At 41.2% G+C, this 27,999-nt stretch overlaps 1 protein-coding gene across 1 annotated transcript; it reads left to right on the forward strand.

Annotated features, from left to right (window-relative positions):
- The first annotated feature begins 1,528 nt into the window (after positions 1-1,528).
- On the forward strand, positions 1,529-27,279 carry yeats2 (YEATS domain containing 2). The gene is made up of 30 exons (XM_085377132.1): positions 1,529-1,694; positions 2,089-2,194; positions 2,316-2,413; positions 2,560-2,652; positions 3,326-3,559; positions 3,643-3,761; positions 5,182-5,343; positions 6,608-6,719; positions 8,236-8,280; positions 8,368-8,536; positions 8,764-9,006; positions 9,655-9,822; positions 10,762-10,853; positions 11,610-11,798; positions 11,907-12,132; positions 12,885-13,043; positions 14,053-14,180; positions 15,869-16,015; positions 18,822-19,001; positions 21,196-21,571; positions 21,668-21,802; positions 22,222-22,359; positions 22,598-22,751; positions 22,842-22,918; positions 23,029-23,108; positions 25,037-25,244; positions 25,814-26,049; positions 26,214-26,288; positions 26,507-26,580; positions 27,043-27,279. The coding sequence occupies exons 2-30, from the start codon at positions 2,095-2,097 to the stop codon at positions 27,149-27,151; spliced, it is 4,326 nt and encodes a 1,441-aa protein (XP_085233258.1). The 5' UTR covers positions 1,529-1,694; positions 2,089-2,094; the 3' UTR covers positions 27,152-27,279.
- Positions 27,280-27,999: the final 720 nt, after the last annotated feature.

A 27,999-nucleotide genomic window follows, 5' to 3' on the forward strand; every position in this document is an offset into this window, starting at 1 on the left:
CGCTACATTTACCCCAAACATTATGGGAAAAATTGAAGACATGCCTTACCCATACATCTGTGTTCTGATATATGCAAAGAGCTCATCAGGGACATGCATTCTCAGACGGGATAATACTATACAGTTCATTAATCAGCTGTGATTATAAGATTTTTGGCTCTGGCAGCATGTTGTCATGTCAGTTATCCAGCTGAGTGGCAGCTAACATAAATTACTGAGGATGCCAACTCTGTGGTTTAGTTGCAGGTCTGATCTGGTTTGAGTAAAATGCTTGGTTTAACTCCATGTACCAACGTGAGCAACACAGACCTACCTGAAAGTGAGACCATACGAAGGGATGAAGGGATACAACAATGAAGCTGGAACCGCTCACAGCCCACCTGCTCACCCACTGAGCTAAAGTGACACCCATATTAATTGAATGTTGACTGGAAAATACTGCAACTAGAGGCACATTTACACATTCACATGTGCACATCTCAAGGTCTCTCTTGGAAATGAGATTTTTAATCTCAATGAGATTTTTACCTGGATCAATAAAGGACTAATAAAAAAAATTCCAGGTCTCCAAAAAACCCCAATTTCAAAATACATTAAAAGCTGAAAGGTGTGTTTTGTACTGTTAATTAATGTACTTAGAATATGTAAATTGATGATCTGATGGGGGTTAATCTATAAATCATGACACTCCGCTGCCACATAACATAAGGTTAAAGTATCAGTATCGAGTATCATGTCGGTATTGACAATACTAGTGCTGTTTTTACTTGGTATCGGATCCACAGAAAATTTAACAGGATGTTGTTTGATCTTCTTCTCTGCTTCATTAAAAGGAAATGTGTACGTGATAGGACAATTCATTGCAAGAGCACAGCAAAATAATGTTGTATAACCCTGACAAGGTTATCTGTTTAATTGCCTTTATGATCACATGTTTACTGTGGAACTGATGTCTGATGAAGTGTGAAGCTCCGCTAAAGCTAAATAAGATGAACTGATCCCCTTCTTGTCTGGTGTTATTTGCCTTCTAATTAGTGGCATGCAGCCTGACAGCAGTTACAAGCTTAAACATGTTAGACTAATAGTGCCTATGATAGTTCAAATATAGCTTGCTCATACAAAGGGTTACTCAACCCTGTAATGCAATACCTCCAAAGAGTTCCACTGAATCAGACACTAAAAAACAAAACAAAAAAAACTTCCTGCAATGATAACACTGGAGTAAAATCCCCATAAAGTTCTTTAGAATAGACCATGATGGCTAGTTGTAATGAGGTTTGACAGGGTGGCATGCATGCCATCTTCACCAACATCTTGTCAGAGTAGTTAGTTTACTAAGGGCTTGTAAGACGGGTTACGCTTTTGATCATGACAATAAAACATCCTTTCCAGGGAAGCAGTCTTCTGAAAGGTGACAATACCTATCATTCCACGCCTCGTTTTCAATCCATTTGGTAGAACAGCGGTCCCTTGTGGCTGTTTGGCTAAACTGCAAGGCTAACTATCCACTATTTAGTTAGCTTACTTGTAGAGCTCGAGATTTAGCAATTCCCTAAACACGAGTGTGGTCTGAATATACTAAAAACGCAACGGATATGCTCACGTTGAATTAAAAAAACACACGCCTTTCAAAGAAACGTTGCTCCACATCACAGAGTACTCCAGAAAATTTGCATTTTGTACAGCCTGAACCGGTATGTATGTACAACTGTGTGCTAACGTTAGCTAAATTAGCAAGGTTAGCGGTTGCTAACGTCAGAGTGCTGCTGGCTGTATGGACGATATGTATATGTTTATTTATGATAGCGGTGGTGAGACACACTAAAATGCGATGTGCATTCGTGCTAAATGAATCTTAGACAATCGGTCGACGCTTGAAATAGCGTGGTAGGCAGTGGACATCCTGCTAACCCATGTTGGCATACCTGTTTGGCTAATCAGTACTGAGGTTAGCTGTGGGCATTGCTGTCAATTATCTATAGCTTCCCTGCTATGCAGCTAATCCTGTGCTAAGTGCAGAGCAAATCATGTACATCACAGCATATAAGTGATTAGCTACACGTTTTCTAATTATACCCTTCTTTACAGGAAGCCATGTCGGGAATTAAAAGGAAGATAGAGGGCAATGATCCCGACTATGAGGACGTTTCTCTGGTCCAAAACAGTAAGAGAAACAAGGCGGCTGAACATAGTGGTAAGTTCATGCTCTGAACCCTGAGCCAGTACACCTGCTTTGCTTGTTGTGGTCAAAATTAGCTATCAGCTTTGTCCTGGTCTTGGAGATAAGTTCATTCCCTATTCCCTATTTTATCCAGCTCGAGAAGCAACAGTTCAGAAGATTGAAACCATCATCAAGGAGCAATTTTCTTTGGAGATGAAGAACAAAGAGCATGAGATAGATGTGATAAGTCAGGTATCCGGTGATACTTTCTTTTAAATCTGTTTTACTCTACTTTACTTGTTACTGCATAAAAACTTAACATGGACAATAACTTACAGGTCTTCTTCACGTTTAAGTGTAATACACAGCATGCCGGCTAACTGTTCTTTGCTTTGCAGCGTCTTAATGAAGCCAGGAGGATGATGGACAAGCTCAGGGCATGCATAGTAGCTAATTACTATGCCAGTGCTGGACTGACAAAGCTCTCAGAGGTAAATTCCCATTCATTTGCACACAGAGTTGGATGATACAGCCTCAAAATTGTAGTGCAATAGTAGTAGTACACGGTAAGTCAAATGTAGGCACACAAGTAGCCTAGGTATTGTTTCCCCTGGGAAGTAAAAATATAAAATAACACTTTAACTGAACAATTGTTACACTTAACTATGTAAATCTGAAAAATCTTTTCCACCTAAGATGTTGTTTCTTAGGTAGAGCTTTCTCCCCCCCCCCTGTTTGCTCTTCCTGTCATCTGGAGTGCACCTCCTGTGTGAATCAGTGATGCTTGGTGGAGTCTTTTGTTGACATTTAGGTTGCACATCACCAGCTCTTAGTATCGCCTCCTGTGTAGCCTGGTTGTACTTTATGGTGTTTATTTGCCTCAAGTGGTGAAACACATTTGTGGCTTCCATCTTCAGCTGGAACATATTTTGCAAAATATTGTCTTTTTGTTCAAGGTTGTTGAAGTAGCTCCATTTTTAGGTACTAAATTGGCTCCTGAACATATCCCGACTGGTCTCATTGTTACATGCACTATGGATTATAAACACAGGGCATAAAACTTTATAGTGGTGTTATTGCAGACGGTAATAGCCAGCTGTCTGCTACTCTATGTGGTGGTACAATATAGAAACATTGACCTAAATTTTCTTCTATGTCCCATAGCATACCTCCAAGAGCGACCCTGCTGTGCTGAACCATCCAGCCATCCGACGCTTCCTGGAGTCTCCTTCCCGTTCTTCTTCCCCTCTCAACCAGGGCTCTGAGACTCCATCGTTGGTTCAATCAGAGTCCGAGTCTCTCTCACAGCAAGGAGATGGTGCTGAGAGGAATGGAGAAGGATCTTGGAGAGAGGACAGCAGCAGGCAGGAGCGCAGACCCGGACGCAACACAGGCAAAGTAAGTTCACCTGGCAGAAATTGTGGAGTTCTTGACTGTTTGATGATCGGTTAATAAAAGCATTGCCGTTGTTGTTGCCGTAGGACACATTCGGTGTACCATCGTCTGCAGGCGCAGAGCAGAGAGTGACCTACCACTCTACTGGGGACGATGCATCTAGACTTTATGTGAAGAAGACAATCGTAGTAGGAAATGTATCCAAGTACGTAACCAAATTAAAAAATGTCTGTCATTTCTTTGGTGACTAATTACATTGTAACACACTTTTCAGATTAGAACTCAGAATTGAAAAGAAAGTGTTGTTGAAATAGATACTCTTCACGTGGGAAGCCTGGTGTTTTGTCTTAGAATTTCAGAAACACACAATTTTGAGAATAAATGAAATGTAAAAATTTTTAATAAGAAAGTCACTTAAGCTTCGGGCAGGTATTATAGAAAAGGCTGCCTACCTGCATTCAGTGTTGTCTATTTTTTTTATTTTTAATCAGTCTTGGAGGAAAACACAAACTGCGATGGACTTGCTTATAAACTACTGCATGTCTCTTATTTTGAAAGTTCAGTTATCATTCATATATCACTCAGTTATACCACAAATCGGCCATCTTGAACCGCAGCTGGTTTAGGGTTCATGTGCAGGATCAGAAATTAAGTAGAAAGAGAGCTGATTTTATTCATTATTGGCTAAACATTAGAAGAACTGTGGCAGTCGGGGTTGGTTTTTCTTATTTTATTTAGTCAGCTGAATTTTTCTCATGCATGATTGTGCACTGAAGAGATGAGCCACAAATCAGTTTTCCTGCAAGTGTGGTCTTGAAGAAGATTGAGAATACATTTTACCTAATTTATTTTGCCCCTGGGTGGACAGTTTTCCGTTCCTCAAGACTGCACAGGTAAAATTACACTCAGTTAATAATACGTTGGGATCCCACCTGCCATGATACTCATGAGCATGTTGACCCCAGACCCCATATAAATAGATACTCACTTTTTAATTGTACATTACGTAACGTTTTAGCTCTTATGGGTCAGACCACACCTGCTGTTGAACTTGGCCTTCATTTTCATGTTAGCCACACACCTGTAGAGTTTCGTGACTGCATTTTGTATAGTAATGAGGCTTTTATTTTGACAAATGGGTGCCTACCATTCGTCAAAGGTGAGGTTTTTTTTGTTCCAGCATGACAGACAGACTCGAGCGGAAAAGGGTGCCAGCGATACTCATCATCAATGAAGCGCATATTAAGTTTAGAAAACTTTGAGATATTTTTTTAGCACACTTAATATTTTAGTACAGGTTTATTAATCAGAAAGGATTTGATCAGATGAGATTTTAAGTTCCTCCAGGCTTCCAACCGGTGTTTGATTTAAGACGGAAACTTTATGACAGAAAATTATTAAAGCGGTGTTGAAATTAGTCATGTAGCACCTCCTTGTCTGTCTCCTCTTTCCAAATACTTTGTAAAGATTTAAAGAAAAAAACACCCCTTCATTTTCAGTCTCACTTTACCTTCCTGCTCTTCATCTTGGGTGGTGTTTAACTCTTCTGTAAACCATCTATGCATTACCTCAATCCAATGTTTTCACTACCTCTGAGATTTTTCTTCTTTGTTTATTATTCTCAGGTACATTCCACCTGATAAGCGGGAAGAGAATGACCAGTCTACTCATAAGTGGATGGTGTACGTCAGAGGCTCAAGGAGAGAACCTAGCATCGACCACTTTGTCAAGAAAGTTTGGTTTTTCCTGCATCCCAGCTACAAACCCAACGACCTCGTGGAAGTCAGGTTTGTGCCAGTTTTAATGAAATGTGTTTTCAAATGTTTTTTAAGCAGTCATGCAGTTTCATGTACTAATGTTGCAGAATAAAAGAAGTTAGAAAGAATTTAATTAAAGAGAAGAAGGAAGACAAAAAGAAAGATTTGTTCTTGCAGTGTTTCGTAGCTCTTAGATAAAATATTTACTTCTAACTTTGTCGTGATAAATAAGTCCTTTGATCCACCTTTTTCCAAGCATCACTTGCCAAAACTGCAAGAATTATACAAACAATATTACATAATAATTCTCAGCTCGGTGAAAATCCTTTAGATCAACTTTTAGCAAACACTGCCCCCTCGTGTAGGTTTGATGATGCAGCGCATTCAACCCCTATCAGTCTCATCGCTTTGTAGAAAATCAATATTTGTCTTACCAAGCAGTAATCACTTCAGCAAAATCTTACAGCTTTTAAGAAAATTAAAAGATGACAAATTTGTTATGCAGATTGTACACACATCATTAGGCAACGTCATTTGCTGCACAGCGAGTCAGCCAGAACTCAACGTCAACAAGACTAATAGCAGGCACACCTAAGTGGTCCAGACTTGCCTTAGCCTAAAGCAGTTAGGTGTATAGATGAGCATCACACACTTAATTTAGCAATCATTCACAAGCAACAGAGGTTAGGTAGCCTTGAAATATGCACTTCAAATGTCTAATTGTTGGCATTACCCTCTAAAAATGGCTCAGGATTTAAGGTTGCCTGCAGCTTCTGAATAAATGATCTCTCTCATCAGTCAGCAGTCCTTATCCTCAGCTGTAGCTTCCCAGCTGTTTGAACTGACAAAGTGCTCACGTTGCTGTTGCAGCAGCTCACAAGCTCCCCCCACGTAACTCAAACCTTCACTCCCAGTGAGCCCTACGCTGATGCTCTCTGCTGACTCCCAGCACAGCCTGACTGTAGATGAAGGGATGAAGTGAAGTGGAAAAAAACACCTGCTTCACTTATAGGTTGCGCTTGAATACACACGTGATACGCAGGCACATGCACATGCCCTTGCAGTCAGATCAATGTCTGTTATGTTGGGATGAGAATGTCAAGCTTCAAAGGAGGAGAACATGTTTTCAAGTCATTGATTTTTAGGAGATTCTTAACTCGGTCCAGGCTAGAAAACAGATTGGTTTTTAAATAAAGGCATAGTGATTCATCTTTACTATATATTTTTTTCATCCTGACTTATATTTGAATTTTAACAGTGTTGCATAAGGCAGTTCAAATGTGTCTGTTCTCAGTGAGCCTCCCTTTCATTTAACGCGCCGCGGTTGGGGTGAGTTTCCTGTGAGGATCCAGATCCATTTTAAAGACCCTCGCAACAAACGTATTGACATCATCCACCAGCTAAAGGTCAGAATACTTTACAGACCACATCATCATTCACTTTACTTTTCTCGTTAGATGAGGACTCTTTGTCTTTCCTTGTGCCAATTTTCAGAGCCTATTGTAGACAAGCCAGTGGGTCTGACTTCTACTGCTGAATTTCACATGTGTGTAAAGTGTACAGGATTTAGGCAGGAAACTTAAAAGGATTACATACATTCACGTCAGTATTTTATTTTTTGACAAATACACAATATTTGCAGATTTTGCTTCTGGACACCACCACAGTGTATTTAAATTCAGTCAGTGTGTGATTGAAGTGCAGACTATCAGCTTTAACTCAAGGGGATTTCCAAAGATATTGCATTAGCAGTTTAGGAAATAGTCATTTTTGTCCACAGTCCCTCAAAAAGAGGAAGACTCTGAAAGAACTGGACAACTGACTGACAAGCAGCAGAAAGCAACAATAAAACAAACCAATCAGAAAGATGGCAAAAATTCCCAAATCTATAATTTAAAGGTGGTGAACTGATTTGCATGTTGACATCATTGTTACATGATAACAATATAACATAAGAAAGTAAAACTCTTGAGGAGGTAGGTGTATCATTTTCAGCATCTAAAATCAAGACATGCATGTAGGGTTTACAACAAGCTGAAAACCAGTTGTTATACTCAGGAAAAAGAAGTGCAGAGTAGACTCCGCTAGAAAAAAATTCAAAGAGCCTGCACTGTTCTGTAAACAGTTCTGTGGATGAAATGAAAAATATGGAGAAGGAGAGCAACAACTCATGATCTGAAGCATACCAAATTACCTGCTGATAGAAGTAACAGGATGCATTCTGTGTGCAGGGCTGTGCTCTCTGCTCACATTCAGACAAATACTGCAGAACTCACCAGACAGCATTTTGCAGAGTAAATAGATAATGACCCAAAAGAGCAAGCAGCGCAAGTTTCTCAAGGCAAAGAAAACGTATTACTTTTAATGGCCAAGTTGGTCACTTGATCTCAACCCAACGATGCTTAATTTACAGTTATTAAATACAAAACTGAAGGCAGAGAGACCCACAAACAAGCAGCAGCTGAAGGTTTGTGCCGTAAAGGCCTTGGACTTCCTAAACAGTTCAATCAAGTCTTTTGATAAACCCCTTGAATACATCAATTAAAACGTTAACTGGGTCAACGGGTTTTATTTGCTGAGCTTCTACCAGTTTTATTAAATATTTTTTCATTTTAATAGCTGAGTGCTTCAGCAAGTTTTCTCCTGTTATGGCTTGCTTTTTTTGCCCCACTGAAAAGCACCTGTCTAGTATCTTTTTTTCAGTCTGCATTACAATCACGTTCGCCTTTTTAAACTAAAGAACTTTCATTGCTTTTAGAAATGCATAGTGATATAGTCCAGTTTGATTTCAGAGTAATTAGATGTTGACATTTCTTAAACAATTAAGTAATCATAGTATATTGCACTAAAATGTGTTTATACAGTTCAGTAACTCTGCTGCATAACTTTGCTGTCTATATCCTTTCTTCTGTTTTCCTACAGCTCGACCGAACATACACTGGACTGCAGACGCTCGGGGTAGAAACAGTGAGTTAGAAATGTTCACTTTGTTTCTTGCTATGACTTTTTTTCCCTTCAGAGCTTCACTCTGACGTTGATTTATATTTGTTCCAGGTGGTTGATGTGGAGCTTCACAGGGATTCTCTTGGGGAAGACTACATCCCTCAGCCTTCTTCCTCCAAGGTGACTCACAGAGCAGCCAGCCCCACTTTGACTGCCTCTCTGGCCCAGACTTATGGACGCTGTAGTTCTCCTGTGTCACATGACTCCAGTGTAGACAAAGGTACACCAGCAGATTATTTTTGCACATTTAAAATAATAGGGATCATGTACCTGAGGGTGTGTATATACTGGACTGCTTAACAGAAAAGTAGGATTGTTTATTTTCTCTCCATAAAACTAAACCAGAATAAACCAGTTTTCAGTGGTTTCTTGGCCTTACAATCATTTTATGTCAGCTTATTATCAAAACCAGATGATGTTCAATAAAAATTGTTCTTCCATCTGCAGTTTTCATAAAGACAGAGTCGGGGAGGCCTGCAGGTGTTCATAGCGCAGGCCTTGCTGCTGGTGAACACACTCCAACACGGCCCAAGGCCGGTGACAGAGTCACTCTGGGTTCCCATGGCAACTCTGCCTTCCAGCCTATCACAGCAAGCTGCAAGATTGTTCCCCAAGGACAACCACCCAGTCCTGCTGAGTCTCCTGGGAAATCATTCCAACCAATCACAATGAGCTGTAAAATAGTTTCAGGTACGTGTCTCCACCCACTGTCCTTGTAAAATTGTCATATTGTTTCTAAAGAATCCAATTCATCATAAATAAGATGGTCTAAGTTTACACAATAAAGATGCCCTGTGATTATAACTTCTTTATTTCAGGTTTTGTTGAGGTGAAATTTGTAAATCACTAAGAAGTGTTGACAGCAAACGCCTCACTGACATTGAAGTTTGATGACATTATTTTTCCATTTGCTTGTAATTTCAACATATTGTTTCCCAGCACTGACACTGATTCTCAGCTTAGTGAAGTTGGTATGAATACATTCATTGTTAGGAAGATGCAGTACTGCTCAGTAGGGGTTGACAAAAGCTTCTTTTGTGTTCCCACAGGCGCATATTTCTTGCATTAGCCAAACAAAGTACATAAAAATAGAAAAACGCCATTATGTTTTAATTCAGATTTGGAAAACTGCTGATTATAGTTTCGAATGTCTGTAAAGGCAACTGTAAACAAAACACAGAGAATGGAAACAGTGGCAAAAAGGTCATGTGACATGAATTTTATCTTTCGATAACATATTTCAGAGCCCCTTTTAAAAATGAGAAAAAATAAGTTTCATAAAAAATTAAGTCCAAGAGAATTACTCATACAATAACTGCCCTACTTCCTCCCCCACAGGGTCACCCATCTCCACACCCAGCCACTCCCCGCTGCCCCGCACACCCACGACCTCCACCCCTGTCCATTGCAAGCAGAGCTCATCCTCTGTGCTCAACAATCCTTATATTATTGTTGACAAACCGGGCCAGGTTATCGGCATGGCTTCCTCATCCGCTGCCTCCACAGGTACACTTCTCCTACTCAGTGTTAAAGTGCTGCTTGAAATCGGAAGTGGACCTGGAGCAAAATTGAGAAGCGGTGTCTGAGCCGCCCACATGGGATATAAAAATGGCTGTGAAAAATCCACTTTATAGCAGGACAGACGATGAACAGTGCCCTTCAGACTTCTCTGTTCTCTTTGTTTCTCTCTTTGCACTTTTTTCCCTCTTTAATCCCTTTAAAGTCTACTTTCTAACATTATGTATTCCCTCTTTGCTGTTTTCTTTCTCCCTACCTGCACTCCTAAATTATGACGTGTGGTGAGCCAGCAGGATGGTTGCTAAAGGAGAGGTTACCATGGTAACTGAGTCAATGTGTTTCATGGCCAGATTAGGGGGCTATTCGAGAAGACCCTGCACTCCAAACAGTTTTTTCCTCTCTATGTGATGTGTGTGTGTGTAAGTCCCCATAAAAAGATGAGTTTTATTGCCATCTGAGCATTTTGCGCATCATCAAGCAATCATCTTGCATGATGATAGTCATTGTGTTTACTTCCTCTCAGCACCAGCATCAGGTCATATTCCACTTAGGAGCTCTTTCCTGTAGATTGCTGTCTCACACCCACTCAGCCACTCCTACACTTCCTTCACAAATGCACTGCTCACCCAGATTCGGCAACAAGGTTAGAGTGTTCTTAAATTATGTTTTATCAAAGTGGATGAGATAGATGTGGGTGTTTTGGCTGATTCACCAGTCCTGCAGTAAAACAGATTTTAATGCAGTGAGTAAGGAACAAAACTCTGGTGGGGCTCAGCTCTGCGAGTCAGTCAACCCTGAGAGGAAACAGTCACCTGGCACCACAGTGGCCTCGATATCTCTCGAAAAGCTGACAGGAAGGGTGGTGAATCCTCACCCTCATCTGTGCTGTGACTTATTGTGTTTGTATGTTTGTTAATTATTCCACAGGAAGCCCATCCACTAAACAGTCTGCCACTCAGGGCACTCGCTCCCCAGCACCTAAAGTTCACACTGGCACCTTCCTGTCCTCAGGGATGAAGGTGAGTTGGTAGAGCCTTACTGGGTTACAACCTTAAACGTGACAAACATTATCCATTTTTACTGCCCTGTCCTCTAACTATGAAGACAGTCCTTGTATTATTTGTGTTTAAAGCAACATTAACAAAGCAGTGTGATATTAATAGTAAGCCAGGGTGCTATCTTCAGCAGCTGTGAGTGCCTTGGCAGCTATTTAAATAGGACATAGTTCTGAGGATGGGGGAGGGGGAGCTTTGCAGAGAGAATTGCACAGTTCTTTTTCACGCAAAATGTGTCATTAGCTTGCTTTAATGTCATCCTACTCGCACATGCTAATGATCCCTTTATTGTCTACAATGAGCGAAATATGATCTGGCCTAAAATTCCTGTTTTATCACATTGGAGCTCTGATTGGTTCAGATTCTTTAGTTTTCTCTGTTGTAAACTACAGACATCTGCTCTCACACTGAAAGGCACCCCAGATGAGGACATATGGGGAATATCAAAACATGGACCCGATGAATAAATGATGATGCTGATTTTACGAAATCTGTTTTAAGTAACATCTTTTCTTGCAGCACTGCAGCCTGCTGAAAAAAGAATAATCAGATCTTTCTTTACAGTCAGAGTGCATCGTATTAATCATTTATGTGATGTTTTCTTTTAACCAGACAATGTAATTGGTAACTGATATATAGCAGCTGCATTATGAACCCGCTGTGGTTTCAAAGCAGTGCGGAGTTGTGTTTCGAGTCCCTCTCTCCATGTTTCCCGTGCAGGTTATTATCAAGCAAGAGCCAGGGGAAGTTTCAACACAGCAACAGCCGATGGTTTCCACAGTAACCAGTCAGCAACAGCAAGCTAGCGCTACAGCAGGACACCAGTTTGTCGCAGTGAAGGGGGGTCACATGATCTCCATGTCGGCCCAGAAACAGACTGGTGGAGGGACAGGGGCCACTAGTAGCAAGGTCAGTTGTCACCCAGACAAACCTGCACAGACGCAAACCTGCAATGATAAGTACGTATGTGTGTGGCCACAGTCATTTAAAAAAAATAGTTTCTTCTCTTTCTTCTAGATGTTGGGTATTCCTGTTAGCTCAGGGCTTCAGTCTTCAGTCAAACAGGTTGCTATCAGCAGTGGACAAATTCTGGTTGCCAAGGGCAACCCTTCTGTCTCCAAGGTGATGAGTGGAAAGCAGGTTTTGGCTCAGGGAGTTGCTAAAGCCATCGTCAGTGGAGCCAGTGGCATTTCTGGACACCAGGGTACCAAGGCAGCTGGTGGTTCAGGTGGCAAGAGTGGAGGTCAGAGATTAAATACACTCGCACACACACATAAAAGAACAGTTTCATTTTATAGCAGCCCAAGTTGTTGTTACAATTTCAAATCCCATCCTGGCTGTTAGTAGAATTACATGATCTTTGATCCCCAATTTAAAACCACAGTATGAAATACCCCCCGAATGACAGAATGGTTGCCCCATGCACTCAAACACAACATTACATTACATCGTAACCTAGTTGATTTCTGTATAACAGTGCCTGCTGTATCAAAAACGAATGATGCTACAATAGTGAAAAGTATTGTCATGTTTTCACTGTGACAAGTTTGGTATTAAAGGATTCTGGTGACATGCCAACTCCATCCATTCATCCATTTTCTTAACTGCTTATTCAGTTCAGGGTCACTGGGGTGCTGCAGCCTTTCTCAGCTGTCATAGGGAGAAAGGGAGTTATTCAAGTTGGACAGGTCGGCAGTCTGTCACGGGGATAACACAGAGACACAGACAAGCATTCACACTCTGTTCTGCTCTGGGTTTAACTTTGACTCTGAGGTGGGGGAACACTTCAATGGGGTCATCAATGTTTGTTTGTTTTTTGTTTAGTTTTTTTTGGTTGTGTGTTTTTTCTTTTTCCTTTTTTTAATAGTTGAATTACATTTAGAAACAATGTGTCTCTACCCTATATTAATATCATCTTCTTTATTTAAAATGTTTGCAGTTTTAGAGCTGAGTGAGTAATCATTATTATTTCTTTTATTCTGTGTTTGTTCCTAGTGATGGCTACACTTCAGCTGCCAGCCAACAACTTAGCCAATCTGGCCAATTTGCCACCAGGTACCAAACTCTACCTGACCACCAACAGCAAGAACCCCTCGGGGAAAGGAAAGCTGCTCCTCATCCCACAGGGAGCAATCCTCCGGGCCTCCAGTGGAAGTGAGACATGTTGCGTCCTATATTATTAAATATATATAATAATAATAGTAGTAAATAATATTTTTATACAGCCACTGTTTAAAAAACCCATATCAGTTTCCATTGACATGGTATTGCTCCTTTTGTGTCAGTGTTTTAGTCACATGCTTTTCTCAATCCTATTCATGTTTATTAAGACCAAGCAAAGGGTTTGTTTGTTTAAACTGCTTGTAGTCAATCTTTGTTGGATGTGTCACCATGTTTTAATAGAACTCTGTGACAGTGTATCTTTGTAGCAGCAAAATGGAAAATGCAGGTTAGCGTTGTCATGTTTTATATTGCAAGGACCTGCAAGATTATAGTGTATTTCATGAATTAATGTAGAATAATTATTCTAAGTTTAATATCCCAAAGTATAGCTTTACCACTTAAATATGGTTTCCAGGACAGTCTCTGTGGATTACAGTATGTGGGTATTTAATATGCAAGAAAACCTGCAACATGTGAAGCTGCACAACATTTTCTAGCAGGTGTATAATGTCATAAATTATTAGGTGTTAGAAATAGGCATTTGCCTGGAGCGGGTAGCTTACTCAACAGTGTTGATAGAAACTGAAAACAATGCTTGATTTTGTTGGCAGCTCAGTATTTGGGGTCAGCATCCCAGGCAAAAACCTTTCACTGCGACATTTTCATCCATGCCTCCAAGTTGTAGACATCTGTATTAAAAAATATTTTGGCTTCCAGCTCGTCATAAAGTTTGGAAAAAGAAATCCACTTCTGAAGTGACTCTACAACTTGAGGCATGTTAGTGCCAGTTACAGATATTGGCTGCTGCTGGACAGTGAGTCAGTTACAGTCATCTGTTTTTCTGCTTAAAGACATTTGGATTTTCACAGCAGTAAGCCAACATTGCACTGCCCTGCTCTGCTTCACAATCGTGCCTTTGCCCTTCTTTGAAATGGCAGCACTGATACTCTGGATTTTTCATATGAAATGAGACTGATCTATGTGGATTTCTGTAATTTAGGTCAGCAGTCCCAGAACAGCTCATCAGCGGTCTCTGGGGGCTCTCACAACTCCTCCTCCTCTTCCTCTTCAAGCAATCTACCTTCCAACCTCTCCTACACATCTTATATCCTTAAACAGACCCCACAGGTGGGTAGACCCACTTTTTCCTTTACTAACGACAAATGCAGTCACACACTGGCACAACATAATTTGTGGCTCTGTATGTATCTCATCTTTGCTTATTAGAGTGTTCATATTTGACTGACCTGTTCTTAATTAGAGTGTGTGTGTGCGCGTGTGTGTGTGTGTGTGTGTGTGTGTGTGTGTGTGTGTGTGTGTGTGTGTGTGTGTGTGTGTGTGTGTGTGTGTGTGTGTGTGCACGCGCAGAGGTTTCAAATTTCCACATAGACACTGGGTCCTGCTTTCCTAATAATGATCATTCTTCAAGAGCCATCTTTTTTTTCTGTAAAATTTCATGTCAGTCTCTCTTATGAGCCAAAGAGCCGGCGCACTCCCACATTCTAATTAGGACCTAGAGGATCAATTGACCTAGAGGGCTAATTGAATTTTCCGTAGCTATTATGTTATAAAAAATTAAAATGTAATGGAAGCATTGTACTGCTTAAAATAGTCATACTGTGCACATCATGTAACCTTGTACTGTATGTAATTTAAAGTCTAATATTGGTGATATATTAAGCCTGGCTGATCCTGTGTGGGTTTACTAGGCTGACCTGAAACCAGTTTTTATGGCCTTTGAATACAATAAGTCTGTAAGATTTTAGACAAAGACAATTTTTGTTTTTAGTAGTTACACCACTGTAGTGACTGATTTTGTGTGCCTGTTTGTATCCAGTAACTGAACACTTTGTTGGTTGAAATAGGTGACTGGCCTGTTTACTGAAGAATATCCCTGGTCTTTGCCTCGAGAAATTCTTGAGTTGCTTTTGCATTATGTTTTGCCGTATATGCATGAACTGTCAAAGAATTACAGCCGTTCACCACTAAAAAGGTGCTCAAAAGTAACTGGACTTACAGAATCAGCATCACGTTTACTGCAAAGTTTGTACACAAACAAGGAATTTCTCTTGGTGTCATGGTTCAAATACAGAGGTACAGAGAGAGAGGCTAACAGATAGTTTTATGGCCAGATGATGCCTAGTTAATGTCCTTAGTTATTTCATGATGAATTAAACATATAAAATTTGTGGAGTTGAGTCCAGGCAATGAAATTGTATTGGACTGTGTCAGAAAACACCTGAAAGAGCCCGCCTACTTCTGGGGGGAAAACTTGAGACCAATGTGAACCAGACTCATGGGTAGTAAGTCAAAAAATATAGGAATTTGCAAAACAGATGGCCGGTGCTCCACAGAGAAAATGGATAATGACCTAAAGAATACTGCAAAAGCAACCTAAGAGTATCTCAAGGCAACGAAGAATAAATATTTATTATTTATAGAACAAGCTTTTCAGTTATTTAATTTAAAACTAAAGGTAAAAAGATGGCTGCAGTAAATGTCCAGGTGTTCTAGACTTCTGACTGCAAAAAATGTCATCCAGTCATTGAAAACAAGCGTTACACTGGAACATATTTTAATTTTCAGCATTTGAATGTGGTGCACTTTGTATAAAAATGCCTGTAAATCCTAAACAGTTAAAGCGGGACTTTTAAGCTCCTTGAATTAAAGCTGATAATCTGTACAGTCACACACTGATTTAAAATCCACAGTGCTGGCGTACAGAGGCAAAATTAAACAAAAATCATTGTCCAAAAACTCTTGGACCTGTGTGTCATTAGAGCTGCACTTTAGTCATTCTTGTTCTGTTTTCTCAGGGTACGTTTCTGGTCGGTCAGCCCGCACAAGGTTCGGGGAAGCAGGGGAGTTCCGGTTCGGCAGGTCATGCTGCATCATCTCCTGCAACTGCTAGCCAGCAGGCTATTAGAGTGACAGCCGGACAGAAGGCAGCCATCTTGGCTCAGGTCAGTGTGGAGAGTTTACTGTAAGCTGTTCAGTGTGTAACACAAATGCTGCTGTAGTTACTACTGCTTCTGTGTTTCTTAGTTGTTTCTTTGACAGTCTGATTTCGACACAGGCTTGTCTTTTGGGTCTTCCAGTTCTGTGATAGTAGGACTCGTGTGGGGTTTGCCAGCTCTTTTGTTCCTGCTCTGCAGTCATTTTCCTCTTTAATATTCTTAATGAAATATTCATTCTTCTTCTCTTCTTTATTTTTACGCATTGCTGTATGTTACTTCACTGATTGCCTCCCTCATTTGACCACTAAATTATGACCGTCCTGCCAAATCTCAGATTTTGTGGTGGAAATGCTTTTGTATTTTCTTTGACAATGAAATATCTTCAGAGGTCTTTTCTTTTTCATTTGGAAGTATATGGATTAGTGTTGTGCTGGGAATATAATTTCATAACACAGTTCACGATCTGTCATCCACACACTGAAAGTTGTATTTTGCACATTGTTAGAGGGGCATGCTCATTTCACGATAGTGTATTAGAGAAGTATAATTGTTACTAGAAATGTCACTGCATACTCAGCGTTTAAACAATGCTGCCCTTGCAACAGAAATATGGCCCACTCAGCTAAATTTCTTTTTCAGTTTTATAAATGTACAACACCATGTAATTGTAGTTATCAAGCAAGGTGTTATCCAGCAGGACTGCAGTAGTTCTATAAAATAGACGGTTATATGAAGCCTGTGTCAGAATAAACTGGCATAACAGGACTCGGCCAGAGGATAACCACATCTTTGTACAGGATAAGAAGGCTGTTGTTGCTAGCTCTGCTAACATTAGCCACACTCCACAAACGAATTTGACCACCTAAGTAACGTTATACAGGCTGCAAGCTATGTGCGGATCATGTCTCTCCACGTATTACTTCAGCATTACATTAGTCTAATTTGTGCTAGACTCAGTTTAAGTCGTTGCATCGCCTTAATTCTCCAAAGTAAAACTTTCTAAACTGTCTAAAGATGTAAAACCAACGTGTGATAGATGCACACTGGCCCCGGGCTCATGGCACATTCTTACTGGCAATAAAATTTGCAGTTTTATTGGAGTTTAATCTTTAAAACACTGTCAGACAATTTTTGAAATGACCATTCAACCAGATCTATTTGTTACCATATTTAGTCTTGTGTGAGAGCGTTAGGCTCAAAATAACAACTTATGTAACATTGTTGTCAGCTGTACTATTTACTATTTTTTTATTGTTTGGACTAGAGTTAAACTATTTTATCCACGTGCCAGTTTGTTTTAATGTGACGTCTTTTTTAAAATCTGTGTCTGTGTTGGCTGTGTTTTGAAAATTGATATTTATTTAAATTATATTTTATATTTTTGAAAATTAATTAAATGAAAATGTTATCAAGCTTTTTACAATTTTCTTAAATACCAACAGGGACCATCTGTACAGATCGTGTCGCCCTCTTTAATCAATGTAAATTAATCACCAATGACATATGTGGTTATTATCCTAGGCTGATTTTAAGGTGCTTAAGAGAAAACATAATTTGTGCTTGACACAGACTTTTTTCTGTTTAAGGTATTGCGCCATCTTAATTTTAATTTTAAGTTAAAGTTTATATAACATCTCCAGACATAGATCCAACACAGATCCAACAAGAAACAGTATAAACGGTGGATGTAGCTACCAAGTGGTCATCCTCTGGTTTTTGAAGTTTTGTTTGGAAGAAACAAGATCAGCATTTTCACTTGGTTTCATCTTGGTTTAAAAAAAAAAAAAGTGATGAGGAGGGGCAGGTCCAATTGATGTCATAAGCCAATGAACATACCTAAAGAAATAATGCTCTTTTTCAAAACATAGTTTGATCAAGACTTTTTTTATTCATTGTAAACTGTAACTGAGTCCATAAACTCATCAAGAAAGTGGTTAGAGGTCAAGACAGAAGGCTTTCCCATAGACTTCTGTAGCTCCAGAGGTGTTTCTGCAACCACAGCTATCGCCATCTGGTGGCTTTTAGATACACTGCAGGTTGAATGTACTTCCTCACTGGCTTAATTTTTCCAACTGCGAAGCCACGTCCATGTTTTATGCTGTTCATGGTTATTAGATCTGGTATTACATCGTAACTCTGAAACACAGATTGGAAAACAAAAAAATATTATTCAAAGATGGCACTCAAACACTACATATGAGTGTAGTTAGTTTTCCATTGGTTCCACTCACAATTTAAATGAGCTGCAACAGTGAAAGACCTGTCCAGGGTGCTGCTGGTGCAAGCACCTGATTCTCCCATGTGCTGCTGAGCTGGAGGTGGACAAGTCCCCTCATGCATTTTAATCAGTCTCACTTTATATAACATTATCATAGCAGTTTCATTTCTTAGTGTTTACCCAAGTGAAAACTGACTTCAGAGTTTTAGTCAGACTGGTGTAGTGTTAGTTATTTTACAGGGTTTTTTTCTGATTTAAAAAATGGCTTCCATTTTCATTTTCATATGAAATGGTCTATAAATACAATAATTACATTGTTGTATTACATTGGTGTGCTGCTCCTGAACAGTGCAAAACTCAATAATATCATTGGTAACAAATGTAAAAGTGATTCCTTACTATTTACTGGCAACATGGCTACTGTGGAAATAAAGAAAAAAGTCTATGTGTGTATGTTTGTCAGAGTTTAAATCTTTTTTCTTTTGATAGATTGTGAGTTTTCACCTCATGCCTCCTTGACAACTTCAGCATGCTGCACGTGGGCTGCTGCTGCTGATGTTCTAAGTGGGTAATTGCTCGTCCTCTAATTGACAGGTGGTGGGCAGCTCCCAGGGTGCACAGGTGAAGTTGCCTGACGGCTCAGTTAAAACAGTAACGGCAGCAGGAGCAGGCCACTTGTCCAAGCCGGGCACCACCACGTTAAGGATGACAGGTGGAGTCATCACCGCTGCTAGCTCCACGCCTGGCTCTGTCAGCAGTGCGAGCCAACAACAGGCGAGTTTCACAGCTTTTATTTACATCCCTTTTATTCTGCATGGCAGATGTCCCTATGTAAGAGTCACATTAAACCAAAGAGCTGTAAGCATTTCTTTTATGGTTGCAAGCTAGTTATGCTGTTTTTAATTACGCTGGATTTCATACCCACGTACAGATGAGGACACAATTATTAGCCTCCCTTTGAAAATGTATTTATTTTTCTAACACAGCTGGAAGGAATTTTTAACATCCTAGTTTTATTTTTTGGATGCTTACATTATTTTATTTTGTGCACAGAAAGAAAATTATTTCACCGAAAATTAAAAATTACCAGGGTCAAAATTCTCAGCCACACTGATGCTAATGGTCAGTTGTGACTGGATAACAGCCTGCAGTCACTTGTTTTAGCTTTGAAATTCAAACTCAAGTCCTCCTGAGCAATCCCAGCCCATTCCTCTTTGATGAATCTCTCAAGATCCTCCAGATTTGGTGGTCTGCTTGGTCTTCAGTTAGCCCCACGCATTGGAGTGGGCAGGCGAGCGGTGGCATGAACAACCATTTCTGTGAACACGATAATTTGAGAATGAGGGAACATAGGATTTTCAAATTAATACCATTGATCCATCTGCTAAAAGTCTGACGAGTTTGAAAAATGTTGATCTTGACTTCAAGGTTTCTGAAAATCTTGTAAACACAGTAATTCGAGGCAGGTGACAGCTAAGATTTTCAAACTTATACCAGCAATAGTTCTTATCTGCTGGGAGACTGAGGTTTAGCACTGGTGGCTTCTAGTATTTTTCTTGGTCTGCAAACTCGCAGTCCATTCCTGTGCAGGGTTCTGATGATTGTCCCACAATTCACGACTTGGCGAAGTCATTCACTAGTGTCCTGGCAGCTCTCACTAGTGTCCTACCTCTGCCAGGCTTGTTCTGTACTGTGAGGCTCTCTGAATTTACTGATGATACTTCTCCATCTCTTGCCTTGTGAGCACCAGTAATTCTTTTTTGCAAGTCTAAACTGATTTCTTTTGGGGTTTTTTGTTGTATTTTGGCATGATGCTTTCTCAGGTGAAGCTCAAACTCTTGCTTAAGTTTTTATATTGTGTGTAAACTGGAAGAAAGTCCTCATTTTTAACTTGCTTTTACAAGCTTTGAGCATTAAAGCACATCATTGCACATTTGTGGTTTGTGCTTTGGCTCAATTTAAAAGATCAGTTTTTGGGGGGTGTTAATATTGATCCTGGTATTTCTGCTATTCAGAGCAAATAGAAATAATTGATGCGTTCTAAAGGAAACCTTGCTATGTCCAAAAAGCATTTAGGAAAATTTAATTCCCCTATGGAATTAAAATCCATGGAGGAATTAAAATTTTTCAATTCAATAGGGGAGCTAAAGCTTTTATGCTCATCTTTAAATCTGGTATTATAGATACTAGAAGCACCCTGATTTTGCAAGAAATAACACATTTTTGTATAAGTGGAATTGGAAAAAAAGGCAGTAGAGATACACAGAAAACAAATGATCCAGCCTGAGTGCAGTGGCTCGCATGTGTAGGCACGCTGCTGTGTATATTCATAAGCATCGGTCTGAGTTAGGATGATTACATCTTTAGAGTCAGTAGCTAGGCATCATAAAACAGAGAAATTGCAACACATAAAAAGATTTACTCGGAGCTCCAACAAACAAGCCAAAGAGGCGGAACTTCTCTTTCTGAGGACTCTCTGTGAGGAAAAATGGACTCTTTTGTTTCTGAGATTCCATAAAACCAGTGACCTGATCAGCACAGCTCATTCTGAGAGCTGCGTGGCACTAGAAAACAAACATCAGCAGAAAAAAGAATACACCAACTCTCCTCCAGGCACAGCCACAGCAATCTTCTCTCACATATACACTACAGTGTTTTTGCAAATGGACTTGGACTGTGATATTTTTCATATTTATGAACACGTTCGCTGTCGTGCAGCTCCAGATAAGGTGAAATGCTGCTGTATATGTTTTTATACCTCACTTTATTAGCTATTTTGAAAGAAGGGATTTGTAAATAAGTGTGTTGTTTAATGAAACCATGGTCTGCCATCCATTGTGAAAACAGCTTGGACACTTGAGCTTTTGCTCACTTTGGTTAGCTCATTATCAGAAACGTTAAAGGACATAAAAGAGTCTGTGTTTGCTTATTTCCTGCGTGACACGTGTGTTTCCGTGTGTCCATGCAGGCCCTCGATGGTGGGAAGTCTGCTTCTCAGCATCACTCACTCCTGATGGCAGCCAACCAAGCAGCAGTAATCAACGCAGCAAAGAACACCAGCGCCGCTGGTGGGGGCAGCAGCTTGTCGAAGGCAGCAGTGGCCTCCTTGGTGAAGGGTGCTGGAAACCCTGCTGCGATCGCAAAGACTGCTGGAGGTTCAGCTGGTGCTGTAGTAACAGGTGCAAAGGGGATCACCAATATGCCTGTCATCAGCATGTCCAAAGGTGTGAGTACTGTTGTGGGTGTGCCCAAAATCAGCAGCAGCGGCGCATCCCTGGTTTCTGCAACTTCGTTAGTCAGTGGAGTGGCAGCCGCCGGAGGAAAAACTGGTGCTGCTCTCTCGGGTAGGCAGAAATAAGCCTGTTTCTGCATTAACTGTCAGGTTAAATGTTAATGCATTACTCGAATAAACAGAGCACCTATGTTTTTGTTTTGTAAAGGTATGCTGAAGATCCATTCTGGAGGTTCCAGCTCCCAGCAGACTGTCTTAACCATTCCTGCCAACCAGCTCAAGCAGCTGGGAGTTGGAAGTGGGTCCGGCGGACTGCAGACCATCTTCATGCCTGTGGGGAAAGGTGAAATAAACCCTCAACAAAACAGTGAATTCTAGATTAATAAACTGGGTCCTCCATGATAACACAAGATACTGCACAAACAAAGGTTGCTTTGTTGGAGTCTCACTTATTTTTAATAAGTTTCTGAGGGTAAATCTTAAAATATACAAAAAATATGCAAAATATGTTTTTCCTCATATGATTTACAGTGTGAGAACAGTTACTTTACGCTCTAAACTGAGTTTATGTTCCTTCGTTTAAAGATGGCAGAATGATTTATTTACAACACGCAGGAAAACAGATTTTCATTATTTCACAGTTTTCCTAAGTGCAGCTTCTGGAAGACCTGTCATCCTACCCTCTCATTTTTTCATCCACTCGTTAAGCCCGTGTACCTAATGGCCCACAATCCATTCCTGTGTGTTTTACTCTGTTTGTAGTCGTGTCAAAGGGCCCAGTCTCCAGTACTCCTTCCTCCTCCTCCTCCTCTTCCACCACCCCTGGAGCACCTGGAGCTGGAGCCTCCCCAAGTCCTGCCAGCCAGGCCTCCCCCTCCCTTGCCCTGCCTCTGGTACAAGGTGAGGGGTCCATCCTCACTCCACCCGCTCTCCTCTTCTTTTCCACTGTACTCCCAAACTCCTCTTTCTTTGCGTATAAAATTATTTATTTTGCTTAGAAGCACATTAGGCTGTAACTAGTAAACTCAGATCCCATCCCTGTAGTCTCATCTCATCATTTTCTTTTATCTCCCAATTTAAAATATATAGTATGCATACTAATAAAGCAGCCGTCTCTAACACTTGCTTTCTTCCACAGTGAAGACGGAGCCAGGTGCTGGCACAGCTGTCACAGCTGGTCCATCACCCCCGGTGACTACTCCTGCCCCCGCTTCTTCTGTGCACGTTGCCTCTGCAGCTACCACAGTCAAACAGGAACAAGGGGCAGAAAACTCATTGCACGACCTCATCAAGTAAGGGCAGGGACCTGTTACAATCACATACAGTGAGTGTATACATGAAAGCTTCTTGGCACCTGACAGCTGTGATTGTCTTCTCCTCAGCACTGAGCATATAGAAACCATGATGCAGCTGCTGACAGCTGTGGTGAAGAAATTCCCTCTAATTGTGCCAGATAAGAGTAAGTGAGCTCGCCTTTCATTTGATGTATGTAAAGGAAAAGTTTACATCAAAAAAGGAAAAGCTGTCTAAAAATTTGACACACTGGTGTATTTCTGTTTCTTTCTATAGCCGAAGACTCACATCCGTTTTGTGCCTCGTCGTCAGAACAGTATTATTCCTGGAATATTGGCAAGCGCAGAGCATCAGAGGTGACCTTTTGTTTTGTGTTTGCTTTTGATGATAAAAATTTAAATTCACAGAAGTGCAGTATCTGGGCTTTCAATCAGAAAGCCTCATTAGAGTCAAAGTGCTGATGAACCAGCAGAGATGTACATGTTTTGTTTTTGGAGCTGTGCAGGCTTGGAGTATATTCAGGTTTTTTCTTGAAATTATGCAAATGTGTTAAAGTTTTTCTCTCTCTCTCTTTTTTTTAAGCTTTCAAGCTGTCTTTCAAATAAAGAACGCAGGCTTTTTTCTTTTCTCTGTATGGATTTCCTCAGATGAAAGTTTTATTTAATCCCATCTGGGGTGACAGCACTCACTTACTAGCGTTTGCTCTCCAGGTTCCAGCTTGAGGGCGTCTGTGAGTGATAATTTGCAGTGTCTGCAGTTTTGGTGCCTGTGTAATCTCTCTTCATGCAGCATCCCGACTCAGAGAGTTTTCTGCTTGCCTCATGTCTTTCTGTTAGGTCACATATATATCGCTGCCTCTTGTCTCCTGTCATATCTTCATCAGTAGCTCATACAGGCAACCCATATTGTAGCAGTCTGTTCTCTTTTTCTATTGCTATAAAAAAGGATCCCAGACAAGCCAAGGCATAGTTATTTATATCTACAGGTCACTAATTTACACAGAGGACAGGGGACTCATCACACATCATTACACATTATGAGGACAGGGAACGATTAAGTGGTGTCTACGGGCTGGAGAAAAACTGATTCTGCACAGCAAATCTGTGTGTTTGCTAATGAAATGAAAATCCTATATGCACATCATCCCACCTCAGCAACAATCTGGTAACACTTCAAGGGACTTCCAGGCCCAGCATGACTAACCATCTGGCAAAATGAAAGGAACGAGAGCCATAACTTTAATTTCAGTGTTCATCAGGACGGGAGGAAAACGAACTGCATCTACACACGTTACTCAAGATTCGTCCACTATATTGGTTGTGATCTAATCACCTGTTGCTAGGAAAATATGTATTCATAGGTAGCAGATTGCCACAGTTGCCTGTAGTTTTTACCCCATCACCCTTAAACGGTTGATGGGTATTGCCGTCACCCTGCCAGCCAGTCAGGCAACATGGACGCTTACGTTGTGAATGCAATAACTCGAGAACAGAGCGATGTTGAAGTTTCAAATTGATACCATTGATGTCTCTACTAAAAATCCCTGGCAAGTTTGAGTCTCAGTAACATCTACGTCAAGGTAGATGTTCTATTCAACAATATGTTGGCAACCAAAGCAATCACAAGGAGGTTTTTAACCAGCTGGTTGGGAATATACCTTTTCATCCTAGCAACAGGTGGTTGCCAGGGGTCTGTAGACCTGCCTGATCGGGGTTTTAGCAGTCACTTTCCCTGCAAATGGAGCGTTGACTCGTGCCTTATTCACTTGATCCTACAGTGTCACATGCCCAGAATGGCAGCCAAGTTAATGCCACTTGCGTTCACATGTGGGAAAGACCTCAATAGAATAAAATAATAACATCAGATTTCAAAAGACGCTCAGAAAGTCATTTCTTTGCCCAGTTTAAGGATTAATAAGCTTCCCCGTGTTAGACTTCCCGCTAGCCTGCTGCTTCATTAAGGCGTCAGAACAGTGAGCTGGCACGATCAATGTCTATTACTCATCCCACCGGAGCATCGAGCAAAAAGCATGCTAATTGCATTTGTTCACACTGCTTTATAAGCGTTTTTTGGATGCAGTAGGCTGAAAGGAACCAAAAGGACACTTGCCTGTATGTTTATTAGGATAAGGAATATAAAGTATATGTGTGCCATCACACAGTCAAAACTCTTAGTAACCCCAGCTGTGTGTGCGCAGCAACATGACCTGTTTGTGGCTGTACAGCTTGTGATTGATTGATTTCTATTCTCTCTCATCATCTCTCTGGTTTTGGCCTGTGTGCAGCTTCAGCGAGCCGTAGCGGTGAAGCGGGTCGTCCAGGACGTGTTGGATCGCTCGCCCCGTCTCCAGGCCCTCACCCCGCCAAAGACCAGAGAGGTGGTTCAGTGGTGTCGACAGAGGGGTTACACGCCGCCTGACCCCGAACCCCCACAACCCAAGAACGATGACGAGTCCATCGAGGACATTCTCACTCAAATCGATAATGAGCCTGGTGAGTTTGTGCCTGTGTGGACTTGGTCTACATCTTCTACAGGAAGATCGTTTCACTCGGTCTTGTTAAAGCTCCAAGCGGATCAATATTTTCGCCTCAGTGTTGCATGTGTGGGTGTACTGTTTCTGCACCTACCAGTGGGTCCAGTAATGCGTCTGCAGACCAGTTGTGTGCGAGGGCGGCCAGTGTTCAGCCTCAGTGCTTTTGTTCAGTTGCATTGTTTAATTTGCTGGGAACTCTTATTAATTCCATCTTTTTGTCTCTAAAGGATGGGTGATGAGGCCGTTTAGCTCACTGAGCCAAACAACATGATAATCGGTGTTTGTGTTCTACTTGTCTCTGTCTGTGCAAACGTCTTCATTTGTAATTGTTGCGTTGTTGAACTGCTAAAATGAGCAAAGATCTCACAAAAACCCTCCTTCACATGTCTACGTTTTGCTTTACACCACACAGCCGCGTATCAAGAATCTGTAACCTGAGAGATGCACCGAAGCAGTCGCCGTTTCTGCTGATGCTGCGGCTTGTGAAATGATGTGTTAAATGAAGGGTACGTGTAAATGTTCCCGCAGAGTGCCCGTCGACCCTGAGTAGCAGCGAGGAGCTGGTGCTGCGTCTTGAGCAGATGCAAGCTCTGCTCAAGACTGAGCCAGAGGAGGCGGATGACGAAATAGTCGACATCATCACGGTGACTCCTCCCTGCCACAAGCTAAAGGTCAAAGAGGAGGAACAGGAGGCTGACCCGGAGCCCAAATTCTTCCTGGGCGCCAGCCTGTCCGATCAGTTTGTCAGTGAAGCAGCTCAGCAGGTTGGGACTCTCTCTGGGTTTGGTTTTGTTTTTTCCCCTAAGAAATGTGGAAAAAATGAAAAAATTCAATCAGTGATTTCTGATTCCTCTCCAGCTTTTAGCAGCTAACAGGAGGGCACACCACTTTCCCCCTTTTTTTATAAGATGAACACTGCCTCTTTCAGATCGGGGTAACCTTCCAGCCGGTGGAGGTGGAGAAGAATGTGTTCGCTCCAGTAATCGAAGCCATGATTCTAAAGGTTGTTCACTGTACACAAAACAGTAACTCATGAAAAATGTCAAGAAACACTTGACAAACAGTCTGAATATGAATCCTGAATGCTTGTTTCACTTAATCACATTTTGTGTGTGTGTGTGTGTGTGTGTGTGTGTGTGTGTGTGTGTGTGTGTGTGTGTGTGTGTGTGTGTGTGTGTGTGTGTGTGTGTGTGTGTGTGTGCGCGCGCCTGTACGCTGTAGGCTACAGAACAGTTTGCAAGTGACATCCTGAGAGAAGCGCTGGCTGGGGCCTACGCCAAATCCCCTCCAAACAGGTCAGCCTTTTTTTCCTCTTTCCTCTCTAGCATGCGACCTGCCTTAAAGCTCCAGTTTTCACTTTATTTTTTATATTTGGGCCTTTTGCAGCCAACTGAGTTAAAATAAAAAACAAAGAGTGAAGTAAAAAAAAACAACTTTTTTTTTTCTTTTGATGTTTTCTAAACAAATGTTAATATAAAAGCCTGGTGGTAGCTTGTATCTTTTTTTTCACCCTTTATCACAAAAATAGCTAAAACTGTGTGTTAGATGGTGCTAGAGTGGATGGATGCTCTGTTTTTTCAGTAAAAAAACAAAACTGTGAGTCACCTTTTACCAGAGGGCGATACATTTTAAAATGAAAACATGTCTGCATGCTCACTAAACGCCACAAACCAAGGGCTGTCCCAAACTGAAAGATACCTCAGGGTGGTGTTTCTGTTCCTCTTGAAGCCATTTCTTGGTTGCATTTGTGTTTGCAGGGCACCAAGAGAGATCACAGCCATGAACATCCACCAGGCTGTCAGCAGCATCCCCACCTGCGACTTCCTCACTAATACACACATGGGTTACCTGGCTAAGGACAACTGAGGCCTCCTCTACTTGACATCGACTGGTTGCTGACAATGAGACAAATCGACCGTGTTCGTGATCACACTCGGTCCCGTTGGCTCAGGTTGCACAGCAGTAATAATGTACTGTATTCATTAAGTTGACCATTGAAGGGCTCAGTTTGCTGCTCGAGCAGCTGCGTAGCAGCAAAGTAACAAATGTTTCTAATACTCTGTAACATCTTAGTGCCGGTGCATTGAAGCTTCGTGGGGCTCGTGTTATTGGATTTAGAGAAGCGATTGTGCTCTTGCTTACCTCAAGAAAAGATTATTTTAATGATGAAGTGTTTTCTGCCAGACAGCTAGCTAGTCACTGGGAAAATGAAGCCTGAGTGACTTGCAGGGTTAAATAATAAGATCAGACAGCTGTCCCATCTCCAGTGTACTGCATCTCGCCATCACAATCACTGAATTTTTGGAACTGGCTGAGTCTTTTAGCTCAGGTGAACCACAAATTTAGCTGTTCGGAAACACACTGAGTATTTTTCTATCATTTGGGCAGAGCATACACAGCAGTTCTGCTGAAAGTGGCATGGCAACCAGCATTCAGCTTTTGATGTGTTTCACGGTTACCTGGCAGAGGTAACGTCGAGCCTTGCAAGACAAACAAGCACGCAGGAAGTGTTTTCTAAGGCCCTTCAGATGGGCTAATAGATTCATCTTTTATAGTCTGAAATTAAAGGTGGATTATGCCACAGAGACACCGATGAACTAATATGATGCAGGAGACGGTGTAGTGTGAGAATCATTGTGATTTAGAGAAACTCGCTGTTAGTATTTATCTTCTGTTCATGAACCAGCCCTGGCAGCACGCTGAAGTGTTTTTAA

The sequence above is a fragment of the Diplotaxodon limnothrissa genome, linkage group LG18, assembly GCF_057381915.1.
Source record: "Diplotaxodon limnothrissa isolate DT_005_m linkage group LG18, D_limnothrissa_male_GT1.1, whole genome shotgun sequence".
NCBI lineage: Eukaryota > Metazoa > Chordata > Actinopteri > Cichliformes > Cichlidae > Diplotaxodon > Diplotaxodon limnothrissa.

Bases quoted from the DNA above. Each gene is read 5' to 3' on its own strand.
- yeats2 (XM_085377132.1), top strand. From the start codon at position 2,095: ATGTCGGGAATTAAAAGGAAGATAGAGGGCAATGATCCCGACTATGAG. The intron at 16,016-18,821 runs GTCAGTGTGGAG...TCTAATTGACAG, and splicing joins AGGCAGCCATCTTGGCTCAG to GTGGTGGGCAGCTCCCAGGG. The intron at 26,289-26,506 runs GTTGTTCACTGT...TGTACGCTGTAG, and splicing joins TCGAAGCCATGATTCTAAAG to GCTACAGAACAGTTTGCAAG.